The sequence below is a fragment of the Pithys albifrons genome, chromosome 15, assembly GCF_047495875.1.
Source record: "Pithys albifrons albifrons isolate INPA30051 chromosome 15, PitAlb_v1, whole genome shotgun sequence".
Taxonomy (NCBI): domain Eukaryota; kingdom Metazoa; phylum Chordata; class Aves; order Passeriformes; family Thamnophilidae; genus Pithys; species Pithys albifrons.
The window spans coordinates 9,507,193-9,525,674 of record NC_092472.1 but is presented as its reverse complement, the minus strand read 5'-3'; the positions used below and the strand labels follow the sequence as shown (position 1 = coordinate 9,525,674).

Genomic DNA, 18,482 nt, shown 5'->3' with positions numbered 1-18,482 from the left:
TTGCAACTAGTTTGCGGCTAGAGTACTCCACGGAGAAAAAAAAGAGCTGGGTCAGGATGGCAGAGCTCTGGTGATGTGAGTCTAAGCTGGAGACCTGGCAGGAGCATGGCAAACCTCCTGCTTCCTTTCTTGGAATGGCATTTTGGTCCTCACCTGTGTTTCTGGAGTGCTTGCTCTCCCAGCTGCCAAGGCTGATGGTGTTTGGAATGCAGCACTCCCATCCCTGCTGCCTGTGCCAGGAAGCTGGGAGTGTCAGTTTGGGCTGTGATGATCCTAATGATGGGGACTGCACTAGGGGAGCCATAAAAGAAACGATGAAGCTGTTCAAATTGCTGGGAAGACGTGTACTAAGATCTCCTCCTGAGCCTGGCTGGAGCCCAGCCTGCTAATTATGGTGGTAGGGGAAATACACAAACATACAGATGGCAAGAAGAACAAAAACTGCTGTCTTTTAATAGTGAGAGCTTCAATTCCGGCCAACTGAAACCCACACATGGCAGAAGCTAAACGTTAATGGATCTGGGTGAGATCAGCCTCTGCAGGAGCTCCTGAGAGCTCAGCAGGGATCTGCCTCTCCCAGGGCAGCAGGATGGACCCAAGCCTGCAGCAGCTGCCAGTAGAGGAATGGGGATGCCAGGCTGCAGTGCTGTCTGACTGTGCACACCTATGTGTGCTAGAGACAGTCATGAGCAGGGCTTGCAGGTACAGGCTGCCAAAAGCCCCACGCCGGCTCTGCACTGAGGTGGACTGTGACTACTCCAGTCATCTCTGATCCAGGGACTGCTTAGTGCATACCTGCAAAGGCAGGGAGGGAGTTTCCTCCCTCTGAACTCACCTTTTACCTCTGATAGGTGGGTTAGGGCAGCAGTGGTTTGCAGGGAGGCCTTGGATGCTGCAGTGGGGCACTTGTTGCTGTTGTTGGTGCACCATGCTCAGGTGCTGCTGCAAGGAGAGCATCCCCTCTGGGATACCCTTTTGTTGACCCTCACAGTGCCAAGGGGCTATGTGTGCTCTTCAGAGGTTATAGAGGATTGTCTTTCCCACAGGGTTTTACCTCGAACACCAACACTAAGAACGGGATAGGTGGAATAGACATCAGGTAGCAATGGGCCGGTGGTGGGATGATTTCTAGTACTGTCCTGGGGAGCCTGCAGGTCAGCATGTCTGATGCTTTGTGCTGTCCTGCAGTGCTTGTGATGCCTGAAACACCACAAGGACTGCATAGGTATGTAGTGGAGTCACCATCCCTGGAGGTGTTTAAGAAATGACTGAATATGGCACTCCATGCTCTGGTCTGGTTGACAAGATGGGAATTGGTCAAAGGTTGGACTCCAATGATCTTGGAGGTCTTTTCCAACCTTAATGATTCTATGAAACATGTTGGTGGCCATGGGGCTTTCCCTGAAACACGGCTGTCCCCCCCTGCAACCACCCACCAGCACAGCCCCGGTGCCTGCTGTGTTTCCCTCTCTGCTACCCATATGCATGGCCAGATGTCTCAAATAAGCTCCATGGGGGGTGACTGCAATCTTTTTATGACCACTTAAAGGCTCCATTTGCTACCTTTAACAGAATTAGAGTGGGGATCACAATAGATTAAGGAAAACAGTAAACACCCTCTGTGCCATGAGAACCTGCAGGGGCTCTGCTGAACTCTGACTTGGAAGGGACTGGTACAGGTTTTTTTGGATGCTCTGTATTAGTGGACTGCAGGAGCACGTTTTCTATCTTCTGACCCTGTGGTTTGCAGGTTGTTTGATGTTTCAGCAGGGCTCCAAGGGGATGTAGCAGTGCCTTTCCTGCTGCAGCCTTGGGTCATGTTGCCCCCCTACCAGGAGCACAGCTGAAGGAGGTCCCACTTTTTTTAGAAAGCACCTTCCCAGGATATGAGAGGTTAGAGAAATTTGGAGGCTGCCAGGGTAAGCTCCTGATAGTGTTTTACCACCAGCCCTGAGCTGTAATTCATCCCCTGGAATGGGACTGGCTGGGGGATGGCTGGTCTTGAGCCTCCCATCCCTCTGAGCACGTGCTGATGGCATTGAAATTGCTCTGTAATATATATCCCTTCCATGCATCCTATTTATGGGAAGATTGTCCCCTTTGTGACGCCAGGGCTCACTTTGCCAGCTGTCACCCCCCAGTCCAAATTCTCATTTCATTGCATTAATATCTATACAGTGTCTGTGGATGAATATTTGATTTCAGTTCACTCCGTGGAGTAGAAAGAGTTAAAAATAACAAATCCAACACCCCTCATTCCCAGGCTATGACGCAGTCTCCCAGGTTGGAGTTACAATGCCAGCATGAATATAGTTTAAAATAAAATAAGTGAGTGTTCTGCACTCTGTAGGATAGGAGAAACAAGCTCCAGCCTGGAGAAATGACATGGAGAAGTCTCTGGTCCTCTAACCCATGCTTGCAAAAGGTATGAATTTTTGTCCCTTGCAGTGCTTATGTTGGCCAGATAAATGATGCTGCACACAGAGCAATTAGTGGAGTAATACAGGAGATTCTCAGCTCATCAGGGAATCAACTGATCGCAGAAGAAACCAGGAAGAAATGGGCTCAGTGCATTATGGTTTGGGGCTGTCTTTCCAGACTATCACGTGCAGACCACCTCGCCAAGTATCAGCTGGATGTCAAACTCAGTGATCTGGGCAGGGATGTGCTGGACTCAGCAGGACTGAGGCTCCTTGGAAGTACTAGGGTGCAGACACAGGCTGACCGGGTGGATCCTCTCCCAAAAGTGGTACCAGACTATATAAGCAACAGTCTGCTGCAAGGTGGCAGGTTGCCAGCCTGGCTCTGTCTCATCTACTGGGGCTGTTTCTCTGATCTGACATAGAAAATCCTAAATCCCCACATTTTTCACTCTCAGATGCTGCCCTAGTTTAAAAATGTCAGCTCCTGGCTTTCTTTGTAATATTTTAAATATAGCATCCTTTATGTCTTTGATGTATGCACCATATGTTTTGGAAACTGCGACAAAATCCAATGGACTCGTGGGTGGAGGTTAAAGGGAAAAAACATTTCCATACGGGAAGCTGCAAATACAAAACACAGCAGCAAACAGAAAATCCCTCCATGCATCAGCCAGAAATAAGCTCCTTTCTGTCCCGGCTGTCTCCGGCGTGTTCATGTGCGTGCAAGGAACGAGCTTGAATGTTTCCATTGTGTCATCTCCTGTCCTGGACACCCTGGCACTGAATTCACAGCCCCCTCCAAGGCCCAGCAGGAGATGCCACTGTATCGGAGACCATCTGACAGATGCTTTGCCCTTCACCTTCCTCAGAAAGCCCCTTTGCTGCCTTCTGTTCAGGTTTTGGTTTTGTTTTTTTTTTCTTCAGCTGGGGTGGTTCCCTCCTGCTAAAGCTCACCCAGGCTGCTGCCTCCCTGTCTAGTGGCAGTGGGTGGGCTTTGGCAGCAAGGGGAGAGTCCCCCGGGCTCCCTGTACTCCCACACAGCCCGGACTGTCTCCCAGCACTAAGCACAGACTCTATTTATCAAGAAATCTGGCCTCAGCAAAATGATGAGCTAAGGGTTTTCATCTTTTGGCCAGGACCTTAAGTTTAGACTATGCTACTATGCACATCTGGCACCGCTCAGCTCTAGGATTTGAAGGTATCCCTTGCATGGACCCCTCAAACCTGTCCAGCCCAGTTAGAGCTGAAAATAGCATCCTGTGGGTTGGGGCTGGGTCCAGCCCACAGTCAAGGTCGCTCCTTCTGTGTTCTCACAGGCTGAGGCTGCTGGATGAGCTGCTTGGCTGTAGTTCACCCACTTGTCACGCCTCATGAATAAAATCTGTGGGAGGAGATGGGCTTTGGCCAGTGCCTGGCTGCCAAGTAGGCTGTCTCCCTTGAGACCACCATGCCAGGTCCCTCCCTGGGTGGGCAGGAAAGAGGCTGGCATGGCAAAGGGCAGCAGTGGGGCTGCTGGGACCCATGGGTGGCCCAAAGCTCCTGCTGGGAGTGGCAGCTCAGGTTTGGCCCCATGCTCAGAGTACAGGTGGAATACAGTGGCTGTGATTACTGAGGGAGGGGATGTCATAAAATCATGGAACGGGCTGAATTGGAAGGGACCTTAAAGGTCATCTAGTTCCAACCCCTGCCATGGACAGGAGCACTTTCCACCACACCAAGTTGCTCAAGACCCTGTCCAGCCTGGCCATGGGATGACTGCAGTGGAGGAGGGGATACGGGGAAGCCTTTCATATTTGCTCTTGCTCTGCAGCACTGGAGGTATGGGGCTGGGCCTGTGTCACCCTACTGGACATGTGTGCCCTGGGTCTGCCAGGGTCCAGCAGCAAGACAGAAGGAAGCTGCTACCTCAGACTTTGCTGGACATTGCAGTTTGGTATCCTCCAGAGTTGTGTCCTCAGGTGGTCCTGCCATACCTGGGATTCATAGAGGGCCACCAAGGGCAGCCACGTGTCTCTTACCACTCAGATGGATTTGTGCTCATCCAGATCCCTGTCCCAGCATGTCATATCCCTATTCCCATCCCAGCCCTGCTTTGGGATACAGGCAGAGCTCAAGCCGTGGATGTGCAACGTGCCTGTGTACATCATCCACCTCACACCCCCTCGCTCATACACTGTTTGTTTGCGTCTATAACAGCTCAGGCAAGACTTTTTAAGCTGAACCAGATGTAAGGATGAAATCCCATCTTCAGCCTCTCAGCAGGGTTTCCTTCTCACCCGCCTCAAATAAACCTTTCTGCAGCCCAAATTGCTGAGCTCAGAGAGTGCTGCGCATCTGCTGGGGCGGCAGCAGCCAGTGGGAGCGGTGGCAAATGGCAGTGGGAGCAGCCCTGGCACAGTGCTCAGCTGCACACAGCAGGCTTGGGATATCTGTGACTGCAGGTTGGATTCGGGATGCCCCAGGGACATGTGTATAGGGGTTAGAGGGCAGGAGTGTCATTTTGGGCTCTTGCTCTATTCCTGGCCATGTTGTCATTGGCTTTGTGTGTAAAAATGTGGGGTTTGTGCAGCACCATCAGAGCCTGCTCTCACCTCTCCTGGAAGGTGCTGTGAGGGCTCTGGGCCTGAAGGGCTGGGACTTCCCTGCCCAGCGCAGAGCTGGTGTAAACAGCATGTGGCTGGGGATTCTTGACAGCTCCCTGCTGGCTCCTGCACCTCTGTATTACTCTGGGCTTTGCCCCTGCTGTTTATTTTTTCATCAGACCTCCTGGTTTGTAGCTGACTCTGAATCAAGAGGCAGCCCCTTAGGAGGGACCTGTTCTGGCTCCCTGGGCCCAGATCCAGCATCTCAGCAGGCTCTTGAGTGCCAGTGTGATGTGCCTCTGTGCAGATACCTGCTTGTAGTGTACAAGTGTGTGTGTTTCCCCCAGAGTAGTGGAGCACCTCCGACACCTCCTGCTCGGATGACGGGGAGAGAGAAGAGTTCTGGGCAGTGTATTTACTGTGGATTTGTCCCCTGAGAAAACTGGTTTGCTGTCTGCATCCTCCATCTTTCTTTTAGCTTGCACACACATGCCTCACCACCTCACCCCCATGGTTTCACTGCTCCATTTTTCTTGAAAGCAAATCAACAACTGTCTGTGCTCTTGGGTGGCTCTGCACAGCTCCTCAGCTTGTGCTGGGCAGCCTGGTGTGCCACCACGGTGTCCTGCCCTACCACCAGCTCTGCACTGGCTTGGTGGCAGTCCCTGCATAGTTTGGCTGGCTCCCTGAGCCCTGCCATGTGAGCTGCAGGTGCTTCGGGGTGTGTGAATCAAGCCCTTCTCAGCCGTGCACTTCCTGTGGCACCAAAGCCACCAGACATCAAAGCATGGGGCCAAAGTGCCCTGTGTAGAGACCTTGGCTGGGGGGAGCCTACTGGACCTGGGATCTGGTCCAGCTGTGCTGCAGTGATGCCCCAGGGCTCTGGGGACCAGAACAGTTCTGGTCTGGCTCCCTCCAGCCCAGCTACACCTGATACCTGTGCAGATGAGGAATTTCCCTGTCAGGCTGCTCTGGCAGTGGGGTGGGAGAACCCACAGACCTGGCAGCACAAGTCACCTCATAGCCATCAGGAGATGGGGAAAGCATCTCACTTTCCAACACTTGTATTCCCAAGGTGCTGATCAGGGCCTCATACCACTGTATTGAACCTAGATAGCAGTTGGATAGCCAAATGCTGGTGAAATGCACCAGCAAGGAGAAGTCCTGCTCACCCCAAAAGCATTCTTGGGACTCTTGTGGTCCTCTCTGGTGCCCCACTGAGCCCAGGCCCTGGCAACCAAGAGCCTCAGACAGCCTTGGGGATGGCTGTGTGGACAGCTGCCAGTCCCCAGCCTCAACCCTGGGGCTGCTCCCCCATCAGTGGCACTGCTTCATGAGCCTGACCTTGTGTCAGAGCAGGATGTGAGTGTCAGGGCTGGGGCCAGGTCAAGTCCTCGCAGAGATTTCAAGAGGAAGAAGGAAAGTAGCCTCCTGGCGTGCAGAGATGCAGAGCATCCTTGCTCCAGCCTGAGAAAGTGGCAGAGGGAGCTGCTCACAGCTGTCCTGGTGGAGACACCCCAGGGCAGGACTTGGCACCAGCCCTATGGCACCCGGGGACCATCATGCCAGCCCCTTCTGTTTGGCATAACTCTCTGCTCTGGGCTTGCCATGGCTCCTGCCCTGGTCAGCCATGCATTTCAGCAATTATTAATTAAAATGCAATCTATCCTTTCTCTTCCTCTCCCCAAGACACCAAGAACTACTAAAGTATTCTCAGGGATAATAAGGAGGGGAATTAAATAGTTACTGTGAAATCTGAGCTGTGCCTTTTTGAGATTTATTACCATTCCTAGAGCCTGTGATTCCCTGTCGAGCACTACATCTCCAGCCCCACACTCAGTGGAAATACCATGCCTGCTGGGAAGCCTGGGCTTTCCAGGCAGGATATACAGGCAGCTGTGGCATGTTCAGTCATCACATGAGTAGAGTACACCAGGTACCGGGGGATCTCTTTTCCCCAGGTTTTCAGAGGGGCTAAACCCCCTCATTCCTGCATGGTTATCTGCAGCACTTGGTGTCAGTTCGGGATGCAGACTGGGTTTCCAGTGAGACAGGCACTCTAGGTGTGATATTGTATGTTAGGATGAGGATGTGTGTGTCATACAAGGTGTAGCTGAGGGAGAGGGAAGAGGTTATCCTGGAGAAAAGGAGGCTCACGGAAGACTTTCTCACTCTACAACTACCTGAATGGAGGTTGTATACAAATGGGGGTCGGCCTCTTCTCCCAGCTAACAAGTGACACGTCAAGAGAAAGTGTCCTCAAGCTGTGCCAGGGAAGGTTCAGGTTGCACATCAAGAAGAATTTCTTCACAGAAAGGATTGTTAAGCATTGGAAGGACTGCCTAGCGAGGTGGTGAAATCGTCTTCCCTGGAGGTGTTCAAGAAATGACTGGATGTGGTACTCAGTGCTCTGGTCTACTTGACAAGGTGGTGATTGATCACAGGTTGGACTCCATGATCTCAAGAGTTCTTTTCCAACCAGGATCTGCTTGTGGGAGCAGATCCTGGTGCAAGCACTGTTCCAGGAGCAAGGGTGGGCAGCAGGCAGGAGTTTTCCTGCAATACTAAGTGCTATGCTCAGGAGGGTGACCCCGGGAGGAGCAGCCTCAGCCCCTTACTCTGACTGCGAGGAACAGAGCTGGATCACAGCCTTCCTTCCCCCACATAACCCAGTTCTTTCATACCTCCTGCAAATTGCTGCTGGGGGAACAGACATGCAGAAGGTGGGGAGCAGCTGGCCCAGCGCAGGAGGACTAAGCATCCCACAGACCCTTCTCAGAGGAGATCAAATGAGAATTGCCTGGTGCTGTCTCTTAAGCATTGCAAAAAATCCCCAAGACCTAGTTCCATTCTTGCTGAGGGGCAGCTTGGGCCTGGCATGGGAAGGCAAACAGCAGCCTCCTTTGGGGACCCAGTTGCACCCAGTTTGGAGGTCTGTGTAGGAGCCCGGAGCTCTGCTAGAAGGGGCTTCCATGATGTCTGCAGACAGGCAAGCATGCAAGCACCAGCCATCCTGGCTGCAATTGCAGTTTAAGGAGATCTTGTTGCCATGACAAGCTGTACAAGTATTAAATGGGAAAAAAATACCCTGGCTGCACTTGGTGGAGATGGCAGAAAAGCAGCCATTGTGGAGGGCAGATGCATCCCACAGGAGCCATGCACTGATGTGTCTGCAAGCACAGGTACTCAAATGCACACATTGATCTTCTTATCTTTCAGTGTTACACCTGCAGTGCCTCCCTCCTCCCTTGCTTCAGGCCCCTCCCAAGCTCTGTGCCCCAGGAAGCTCCCACACATGGGGGTGCACAGCCTCACTCCTGGTCCTTCGCCCTCTTCCCATCTCCATGCAGCCATCCTGGCAGGGTCCTTTCAGGAAAGGGAAGATATTAGTTTTCTCAGGCAAATAGTGACAGGACAAGAGGAAATGGCCTCGAGCTGTGCCAGGGGAGGATCAGGTTGGACATTAGGAGGAATTTCTTCATTTAAAGTGTTTTCAGGCATCAGAAGGGGCTGTCCAGGGGGGTGATGGAGTCCCCATCCCCAGAGGATGACTGGATGTGGCACTCAGTGCTCTGGGCTGGTTGACAAGGTGGGAATGGGTCACAGATTGGGATCTTGGAGGTTTTTTCCAACCTAAATGGTTCTGTGAAGTTCCAGAGTGATGGTGCCCCATGTCACAGTGCTTGCCAGGCAGGGAAGGCTCATGCCATAAAGCCCTCTACTTCTTCATTTATTTAGTTTCTGTGATTGATGAGTGACAATTCAGTTTAAAGGAAGGTTCTGCTCTAGGAAGTGAATGCTGGTAAAAACCCTGTTGCCTCTAAACAGACACTGCTGGTGGGATGAGACCAAGGATAACAAGGGGTTCTGCCCAGCCCTGAGCACCGTCCCATGACATGGATCAGCGTGGGGCTGGGTATGCTGTTGAACCTGTGGCAGGGCACTCTCCTCCTTTGCGTGGTGAGTGGCAAAAGGACTTCTTTCCCTGGAGGAATGCTCTGGATGTGAGTGTTGCTGCAGCCCCGTGCATGAGGATGCCGCGCATAGACTGGTTCCCTGTGGTGGCCACTGCTGAGATGGCTGGTTGGGAATTGTTGGGACACTGTGCTCTGTGCAGCCCAGGGCATGGCTGCCAGGCTGGGGAAGCTTGTGAAGACTAACACAAGGTTTTCTGTTGTCAGTCTGCTCTGCACTGAACTCGTCAAATTTCGCTGCAGCTCCGAGAACTATAAGAGCGACTTTTTCCTCTTTTTGTTCAGAGTCTGGAAGAATCACAGCTGCAGCAGTCAGAGCTTTCAGCAAACCAGGGAGATCCCAGGGCCCCTCACTCAGGACAGCCCACAGTGCTGCTGACAGTGGAGCTGGGGCTTCCCCAGGGGTTGCAGGTTCCTGCAGAGAAAGAGGTGAAATCTGCTTTAGCTTCAGTCAGCAGTGGGGTCTTTGGGGTTGCCCTGGCGTGTCCCAGCCCTGCCTGTGCTGCTAGTGCTGGAAAGTAAACATCCTGCAGGCAGGCACAGGCAGCTGCCTGTGGCCGGGTCAGCATGGGGAGACAATCACTGCTTCCTCCATGTTCACATTTGGATGATAATTTCCATGAACGAAGCCAGAAAAAAGTTCTGTTGTGAAGACAGAGCCCTTGCTGTTCACTATTCCATCTTTTTTTCGTTTTTCCTTCTATCCTCTCTTTATTTTTCTCTTTCTCTCTTTCTACTTACCCTTCTCCTTTGTCTCCTTCAGCTACATTTTTGACCTCTCTCCTCACTCTTTTTGGAGTGGTAGCAGCATAGCCCCCTGCAAACCAGCTGCCACCCCAGTACATTGTCCTGCCATGCTCTTGCATGACACTTTGGCACCCATTTGGGCACCTTGCCATGTCACTGGCCAAACAGAGGGACTGTCACCACTTGAGTCTGTGACATTTGCCTCGTCCTAGTTCCAGCTGAACAAGACCTCTGGGGAACCACCCAGCACTGGTTATTTTGCTTCCAGCACAGTGCTGGAAGCTTGGGGAGCAGAGCAGAGAAGCTGTTTCTGCTCACCCTGCTGCTCTGCCTGGTCATCACTGCCCATGTGGTGCAGAGTATATTGCTGCCAGCTTTTGGGGCAGCACCCACATCCACATCCCCATCCTTCCCACCTGTTGTCCTATCAAGTCAGGGAGTGAGCCTATGAGCATCCTGAGGTTCAAATCTGCAGTATACGCAAGGACTGCGGGCTGGAGTGGGATCAAAGCATCCATCTGAGCTCCTTAGGAGCCTGTGGCAGGGCTTTTGCCCAGCTGCCAGCCCTCCTGGGAGAGATAGTGGGCCAGCTTGTGGCACATGGGGTGTAGTGAGGGTACCGTGTGATGGAAACATGGGCCTGACACCTCTGCCCTGCATCCTTGACCTACCTCTGCAAAGGAAGGACTTGAACAGAGCTTAGCTGCCTTTATCCCCTGTGATATCCAGCCACACTCATTCAGGTCCTCCATGCAACATCCAGCTAAAGAGTGTTCCCTCCCTCATACAATGCCGGTACTGGCCCAGCATCCCCATCCCAGCCCCATCCTGCTGCCCCGTGTCCTCGCCTGGCACCTGCCTCTGCAGCTCACTGGTACATCCTCACAGCACACTTGGCTTTTTTGTGTCCTGTGTCATGCCAAGGAAGGGCCGTAGTACAGGAGTGACAGCAGTGGGAGACAAGGGGACAGCGTGAGGCAGGTGGGAGCAATAATTGGTCATGATCTAATTAGGTAAGGCTAGGGCTGGATTAGGAGCTGCAACACGCTGGAGGTTTTTAGCTGTAAGCCGCAGATGGCTTTGCCTGTGAGCCAGCAGAAGAGAGGCTGGCGTGGACTTGACAGGGGTTCATAATCCCGCCTGCACAACACTCCAAGCTGACTAACAGAGCTGTTTTCTGATGGCTTGGAAATACCACAGTGCCTGCGCTGCGTGAGGTCCCCACTGCTCCCAGCCCACGCTCCCTGCACTGCCCCACTCCCTCCCGGTGCCTGTTCCAGCCCACTCCTGCACCACACACGTGGGGACAGCAATGGATGCAATGCAGACATTGGTAGAGGCAGTCTAAGCTGCTCCAGGCTCAAACTATCCCACAGCAGATCCGTGGTATGTGTCCTCAGCCCATGCCTTTATTGGGAGCACTTGGCCTGCCTCAGCTTAAAAATGTAAATATTAAGTAAAGAACCATGTGACACTTCTGGATTTTACTTAAGGGAAGGATCATAAGAGAAAATATTTTGTCCAAAGGTACATATAACATTTTCTCCTTGATCAAAATGACTTTTGTCTGTGGAAGCTCGATGGGAAGCAGTGGCCTGAGCACCAGGATAGCTGTGCAGATGTCACAGCAGGTGTCAGATTCACCACCAGAGCTGAGTATCCCAACTGTTAGTCCCTTCCTTTATTTCAGGACTAATTTGGCCAATCCTTCAACTGAGCCCCTTACCCAGCTCTCCAACATCTCCCACCATCACCTTCTCAGCAGGGAGCTGGGGTGGACAAGCAGCCACAGAGCAGACACTTTCCCACATGACATTGTCAAGGGCAGCCTCACAGGACACAGGCTAAGTCTCTCCTCCTGCCTGCCTGAAGAATCAGCATCATTTGGCTCCAAGCCTGTCTTCCCCTTCCTTCCCAAGGCATTTTCACAGCTGTGGCCAAGCTTTCTGGCCACTGCAGGACAGGAGGCACAAGCCCTCAGTCCTTCTGATGATGAGAAACCCATATGCCGTGGCGGGTGGAGCTCCCACCCTTCCTCCCTGGCCACCCCTGGGATGTAGAGCAGGTCCTGCCAGGAGGGGAAATCCTCCCCCTCCCCCTCACCTCCCATGGGACACAGATCCAGCCAGGTCACCCTCAATCCTTGATGCAGCAAGAGAATTTGGGGTGCAGGATCCCGGAGCTCCACCTCTTTGTCCCCATATCTCAGTGGAGGTTTCTTCTGTACCCCCTCCATCACCAGTGCTTCACTCCAGCCTCTCCCTCAGCCTTCGGTGCTTCCAGCAAAATTCCTTTCTGTTCAGTCATTGCCGCCCCTCAGCCTTGATGCTTCCAGGACTGTTGTGCTGGCAGGGCTGGGCTTCCTCTTCCTGAGCCACCCCAGCCCCGATCCCCTCACCTTCACCCAGTGCTGTGGCATTGACCCTTCCCTTGGGGACACAAGGGCACAGGGTCTGCCAGCTGTGCCCACTCCAGGGTTCAGGTGTCCAGTGGGGGTGCCTAGCTTCCCTCACCCTTCCCAAGGGAGCTGCATCCCACACGCAGCCTGTGCCACACTGATCCCAACTCCCTCAGTGTGTTTCTGTGAGAGGATGATTTGCAGCCCCAGTTTGGGCAGGGAGTGTGCAGAGAATAGAATGACTGTGGTTAATCACTCACTGGGAGGCAGCAGGGAGGACTGGGGAGGAGTGGGAGACAGGAGGGATGAGTGGGAGGCAGTGGCTTCTAGAAGGGAGCTCAGCCCCACGGAAGTGTGAGGACTCCTGCCAACATCATCTGCCTCGGAGCACTGCTGCTCCCCCTCCCCTCCCAGCATCCACCTCAGCTCAGGTCTCATCCAGCATTTCTGGAGCTGGACCCTATACTGACATCCACATCCTCGCCACACACAGCCATCACCCACTTGTTCACCCCTCATTGCAGGTGCCAACACTCAGCCCCAGCATCACCCCCTGGCACCCATCTGCCTCAGCTTCCCACAGTGATACTACCTCTCCTTATTAATTTCAGCATGAATGCTTTGCCTTTCCACTGTCCGCTTCACCTGTGGCTCTCCCAGCATTGTGCAAATATTAATTACTGATAATTAATTAAGTCAGGCATCCCTATTCCCCCATGGAGATGCTGTCTTATAAACATGCTGGCAGCAAACACAGTGTCAAGGCAGGGAGAACTGGGCTAGAGCTTCCAGTTACCTGTTGCTAATGGTCCCACCTGTGGCAGCTTCTATGCGATAGACCTTCCTGAAGGGCTAATGGGCTGGGAGGGGGACATAGGTGGGAAACCAGCAACACCTGGTCTGGTCCCAGTAAGGTAGGATGGGTGGATCTTTATTTTGCCTCTGGCTGTCTCTGTGCAGCTTCTGCTCCTGGAAACTCACTCCTAGTTGAGACTGTGGGACGTAGGGCTGCCTGTGTAGGAGGGAGGGGGCTGCAACCTGGTGATGGAGCTTGTTTTGAGCCACCTTGGGGGCTGTGCCCTGTTATTTGCATTGGTGTTGAACTGCAAATCCTCCATGGTAGATGGAAATTATCCTCTGTCAACCCTCCACTTCTCAAGGGCTCAAAGTGTTCCTGAGGCAGCATAAGGGTTCAGCATTTCCCTATCCCACTGCTGCTTAGTGGAGGGTTGGGACTCTGTGCAGGAAGAGGACAGGAAGACAAACAAGGTTGTTGACCCTTCTGAAGTGAAGGAGGGGGATTGCCCAGGGATGCACAGCAGGAACTTGGAGATTGTTCGCTGGAGCATGGCTTGGAGGATCCCTTGGGCACAGGGATCTGCTCTCGGAGGTGACAGAGCTACTCTGGGCGGCCGTGGCTATTGTTTGGAGGTCTCTCCCCCACCCAGGGCACCCACTCCCTCACTTGTGTGCGGCTGCCACTACCTGACCCTAAGGCTGTGCAGGGCACCAATCCCTGACCGGAGGTGCCACCTTAATCCGGATCAGTGGGAAATCTGTCGAGTGCCCAAGCAGCCCTGTGGCAGCTTTCTGCCACTCCTGGGACTCTGCAGATCAAGAGCCAGTCAGGACACGGACACAGCTGCACAGGAGCCCGGCCCTGGGCAGCCTTTTGCGCTGAGCCCGGAACACAAATACATGAATTGTTCAATGAAGCCAGCAAGCCCAGCAGCCGCTCTACAAGCAAAGGCAGGAGCGAACTGGGGTGAGATTAAGGCATTCCTTGGGCAGCTCCCACCCCTTTGCCCTGACCGCTGTATCTCGGCCTGTGAGGCCACTAATGCTACTTACATTATTACTGGATTATTTGGGTGTAATGAGCTTTGCCCTGCTCAGCTGTCCCTCTACTCAGGGCTGTAGTGATGTGTAATACTTCCTGTGCGAGGCCACGAGGCGGGCAGCTGCTGGCTCAAAAACAAGCAGAGTCCCAGCAACACAATGCATTAATGTTCCTGAACAAAATTCCAGCATGGCTGGAGGTTAATCACAAATCAGGGAGCTTTGGGTGTAGCGCTGAACAAAGCCCGCAGGCAGGAGATGGTTCCCTAAGCCGGGTCCTGACCTGTCTCCATGGGCACAAAGAGGAGCGACCATATCGATTTCATCTCTTTCTGTGGTGTAATACAGTTATAACCATCTCTTCTGTCCTCAGCTCCTTTTCCTCTGCCTTCTTCCCATCAGACCTGCCGATGCAGGGGCTTGGTTATGTGTTGCTATGGACACCAGGAAGTTTTCCCTAGAGACCAGAAGCCTGGAATAAGTGATGCCTGCATTTTCTGACATAGATTATTATTTTTTCTTCCCCTCCTTTTTATTATCCATGTTTGTTTAAATGTTGATAAATTCCCAGTTTTTCCTCCCACCTCTGTCATGCATTCTCACCGAGCTTTGTGGATTTCCGTGGCTGTGTCCCAGGGCTTGGCTTCTGCTTCGTTCTGGGCCAGGGTGTGAGCACTGGGTGCGTGGGAGGAAAGTTTCAGTGCTGTAACTCTTGCTCTGCTGGAGACCCTCATAGAAAAGATCCTCCATTTATTCCAGCCTTGGGAGATCCTGTTGGTCTCCCCAGGCTGCTGTAGAGCTCATGGACATACACCACCACCAGCAGCTGCCACAGGAGGTCCTGGATTTGTGTTCCCAGGGCTTGTGCCTCTTGGCAAAACGTATTTACAAAAGGGTGGGTAGGGTACCTTGCCCCCTTCACTGTGTTAGGGAGCTCAGAGTGACTAGGTTTAGACTAGTTAGTGTCTCTGCTGGTCTGAGCTCCAGCTTGACTTCCATTTCATCACTCCTCTGTTGGTGCTTGGTATCCTTTAGTGCCTTGGATACCTCTGTTGGCCTCTGAGAGCTCTTGGCCTGCAAAAGCAAAATCAAGAGGGAAGTCCAAGCAGATCTTGGAAGGTTGAAGCCTGAGCTTTGCAGACAGGCATTCACAGAAATGCACCTCAGCTTCCCTTGCAGCCCTCCAGTCGAGCTTGGCGAGGCAGCCTGTCTCCAGCAGCACCACAGACCCAGGGACAGAGCAATGGTCAGGGAGGTCAGCCCATTTCCCAGAGGGAAGCAGTGCTGCACGTCTGCAGAGTGTGTCTCTGGGCACTTGGCATACGGAATGGGATTTTACTGTGAAACAGTCTCAATGTCATTTTGACTTCTCATTCTTTGCTTTTGAAGCCAGTAATGGGCTGTTTCTGTTCCCTGTCACTTGATCTGCCCCTCAGTGAGCGAGGAGCCTCTGATGAGTGATCTCCTCTGTCTTGTGCCCCTTCTTTCCTGCTCTGAAGGGACTTCACAGACTGGCTTTCAATCAGCTGCTTCTCTTGTTCCTGGGAATGCAGTTCAGCACTGGGTCAGAAAAACTGGCCCATTGAAATCCTGCCTTTTGCTACTCAAGTTGCCCAAGTCATGACTCCGTCTCAGAAATCTTACAGCAAATAAGACCTGTGCTGCTTGGCCTCTGCCTGCAGTGGTTGGCATGGTGTCAGCCTGCCTGGAACTCCTGCGCAGCCCAGGCACTTGCAGGTGGGGCAGGGAATGCAGGAGCTGCTCTCTAATATGTTTTCTCTGTGTGTTTGTGGATTATGTTGAGGCAGAAGAAAGATCCCCTGCTCCATACGGATCCTACTCTGGATTGTGGGGTGAGCCTGCTGAGCATTACCTTTGTGGTGTTCTGCAGAGCTCTGGAGGGGGGTGAGGAGTGGAGGTGAGTCCCAGGACCATCTGCAACAGGAGAGTGTCAGCTCTTGCCCACAGATCTGTGGGAGCCACGTTGCCCTCCCCTCCCCTGTGGCCCCCAGCTCAGCACAGAGCCCGCACACGCTGCAGTGCTGCTCCGGAAGGAGCAGCGGGGCTGGGATGCTGCTCCTTGCTGAGGAGGTGAGACTCCCACCATAGCCAAACACTCAATTGCTGTGATGTTTGAAAGCTCCTTGAAAAATTACTTCTTCTTCCAGTTCCTAAGCAAACAAATGGAAGCTCCAAAAAAACAACAGTTCCTTCCCCTGCTGCTGCCAAATCTGTGCTCGCTGGGCTGTTTCTGATGGGTCAGCAGCAAGCCAGGGCTGCCTAGGGCTGAGAAGAGCAGAGCAGTGGGTAGCTGGTCCCTGTGTTGTCTGCACCTGCTTAGGAGACAGGAGAGCAGCTGGGGAGGTGTGCATGGCTTTGGGCAATGCTGCGGTGACCTGGTTGACCATGCAGGGACAGGGAGCAGTGCTTGGGCACTTGCACTGCAGACCAGTGAGCCAGACCTAGGATGGGGCCGTTTTGTGGGGCAGGCAAATCCCAAATCTAGATAGGGATCAGCACCCAGCTCAGCGTCACTGGGTACTGTCCTTTGCCCTTAGTGATGGCCTGATGTCCGTCAGCCATGTCGCTGTCACCGGAGGTCAGTGCAATGACACCCAGCTGTGTCCCAGATGATAACAGACCCTTCCCCTCTCTCACTTTCCCCTGCCTCCTTTCTGCCAGCAGTTCCATATCAGCAAAACCCATACAACCCTGGGAGCAGCTCCTCTGTGATCCAGTGCTACCGCTGTGGGGACACCTGCAAGGGCGAGGTGGTGCGTGTCCAGAGCAATCACTTCCACATCCGCTGCTTCACCTGCCAAGGTAAGACAAGACTGCCTGAAGATCTGTTGGCCAGCTTGCCCCACGACCCTGGGTGCAGTCTGGAAACAAAAGTCTGGGGGCAGACTTACCTGGTCCACTGAGATGTGATCACACACCCAAGGGTGGCAGCTTCCTGCAGGGCAGATGTGGCATGGCACAGATGGGAGGTAAGGGTACGGGGCTGGCACAGTGCAGGTAGTGTCCCTGCCAGAGCCGGAGGCCATGAAGGAGTGGCCAAGCCCTAGGCAGTGTCAGTCCCCTTGAGCATCCTGAATGCCAGCAGTCTGCACGTCCCAAATAGGCCCACAGCCCATTTGTATTATGGGGGGACCACCATGTCCTTCAGCTGCCTGACCACACCCAAATGAGGAGGAGGAGGAGGTATTGCCAGCCTGGCTGAGGCAGTGAGGTGATGATATCTGGAGTGGTTCCTGGTGGGGCTGGGTGACAGATCACTGCCACCTGCCCATGAGATGAGACAGAAGTGCCATGGGATGGCAGCTGGGACTTAGTGGCCCTCAGGGCTGACAAGAAGGGAAGAGAGAGGTTGTTTCGATCCTCCCTGAGCACCAGAGGAGAGCTGCAGAGCTGTAAAGCTAATGGTGCAGAGATGATGCTGAAGAATTCCTCAGCACCTTTATTATAGAGCAGCTGCTCCCAGCCAGGCCAGTGGCTGCTTCTCTAGGTTGTAAAACATCCTATTTCAGGGCTTTTCAAAAGCCTCTGGTCTTCCATGCTCCCAGCACCTTGCGCTAAGCAGGACTTAAATCCCCATCCTCTTGCTACTCTTCCTCCTTCTGTAGCCCTGTCCCCTGTGGCATGGGCAGCCCCAGATCTCTGGGAAGAATGTGGGTCCTGGGCTGCCCTGGGGCTGGCCTACACCTGCAGGGCACCGTGCTGAGCATTCTGCCTTTTCCCAGCTTAGATGTGGAGGATCCAGCAGGAGCTGAGCGTCCAGACAAAAAGCTCAGACAGCTGCCAGCTTCAAAGGGCCCAGGAGCCAAGAGGGAGAGCCTGGCAGTGCTCACTGCCCGATTTCCAAGTGAAAGGGAATAAATAATGAGAGGAAATCCTCTTGTCTCACCTCCCCTCACAGCTCTCACCTCCTGCCACCTCTGGCTGGCTGCTGCCAGCTCCCACAACTGCCTGTCCCTGCCGTGTCCGCAGGAGCCTGGCATAGGGGTGCAACCCTGGGATGTGCTGTGGGTCCCAAAGCAAGTAGAGCATAACTCAGCTTTGTTATATCTTGCTTCTGCTTCCTGATGCTGTCCCAGAGCTGGTGACCTGTCTCGTCTCTGACAGGCTGTTTTGGAGAGCAGTGGCTTCTGGCTCTGTGCCCCTCTGCTAGGTGCCCACAGCACCAGGGAGCAGCTTGGCCAAGGGATGCTCCAAGGGAGAGGAGCTGCATCTCTGCCCCTTGGGCCCTGAAGCAGTGGGTCCAGGTGTCTCCTGCCACCCTGGGGAGGGTGGCTGCTATGTGGGCTGGCCCACAGGTGCAGGCAAGGTGTCAAGGACAGTACAGAGGAGTTCTTGGGGCTGAAGGATAAAACAGAGACAAGGTGAGCTGGGCCAGCGCTCTGTAGTCCCCCCTCCACCCTGTCACCTTGCAGGACAGGTAATGGGCATTTTGCAAAAGCCCCAGGATGTGGTGGTCCCTGTGCCACTCCTGATGTGCCTTCAGGGTCTCATGCTCTTG

General features: G+C 53.5%; 1 protein-coding gene across 3 annotated transcripts in view; it reads left to right on the top strand.

The window, feature by feature from the left end:
- The window catches only part of ABLIM3 (actin binding LIM protein family member 3), a 55,605-nt gene that overhangs the window by 16,907 nt on the left and 20,216 nt on the right, over nucleotides 1-18,482 (top strand). For all 3 annotated transcript variants that reach the window (XM_071570069.1, XM_071570068.1, XM_071570067.1), the window contains exon 2: nucleotides 16,646-16,786. In XM_071570069.1, coding sequence (XP_071426170.1) covers nucleotides 16,646-16,786 — 141 coding nt within the window. The remainder of the gene's footprint in view (nucleotides 1-16,645; nucleotides 16,787-18,482) is intronic.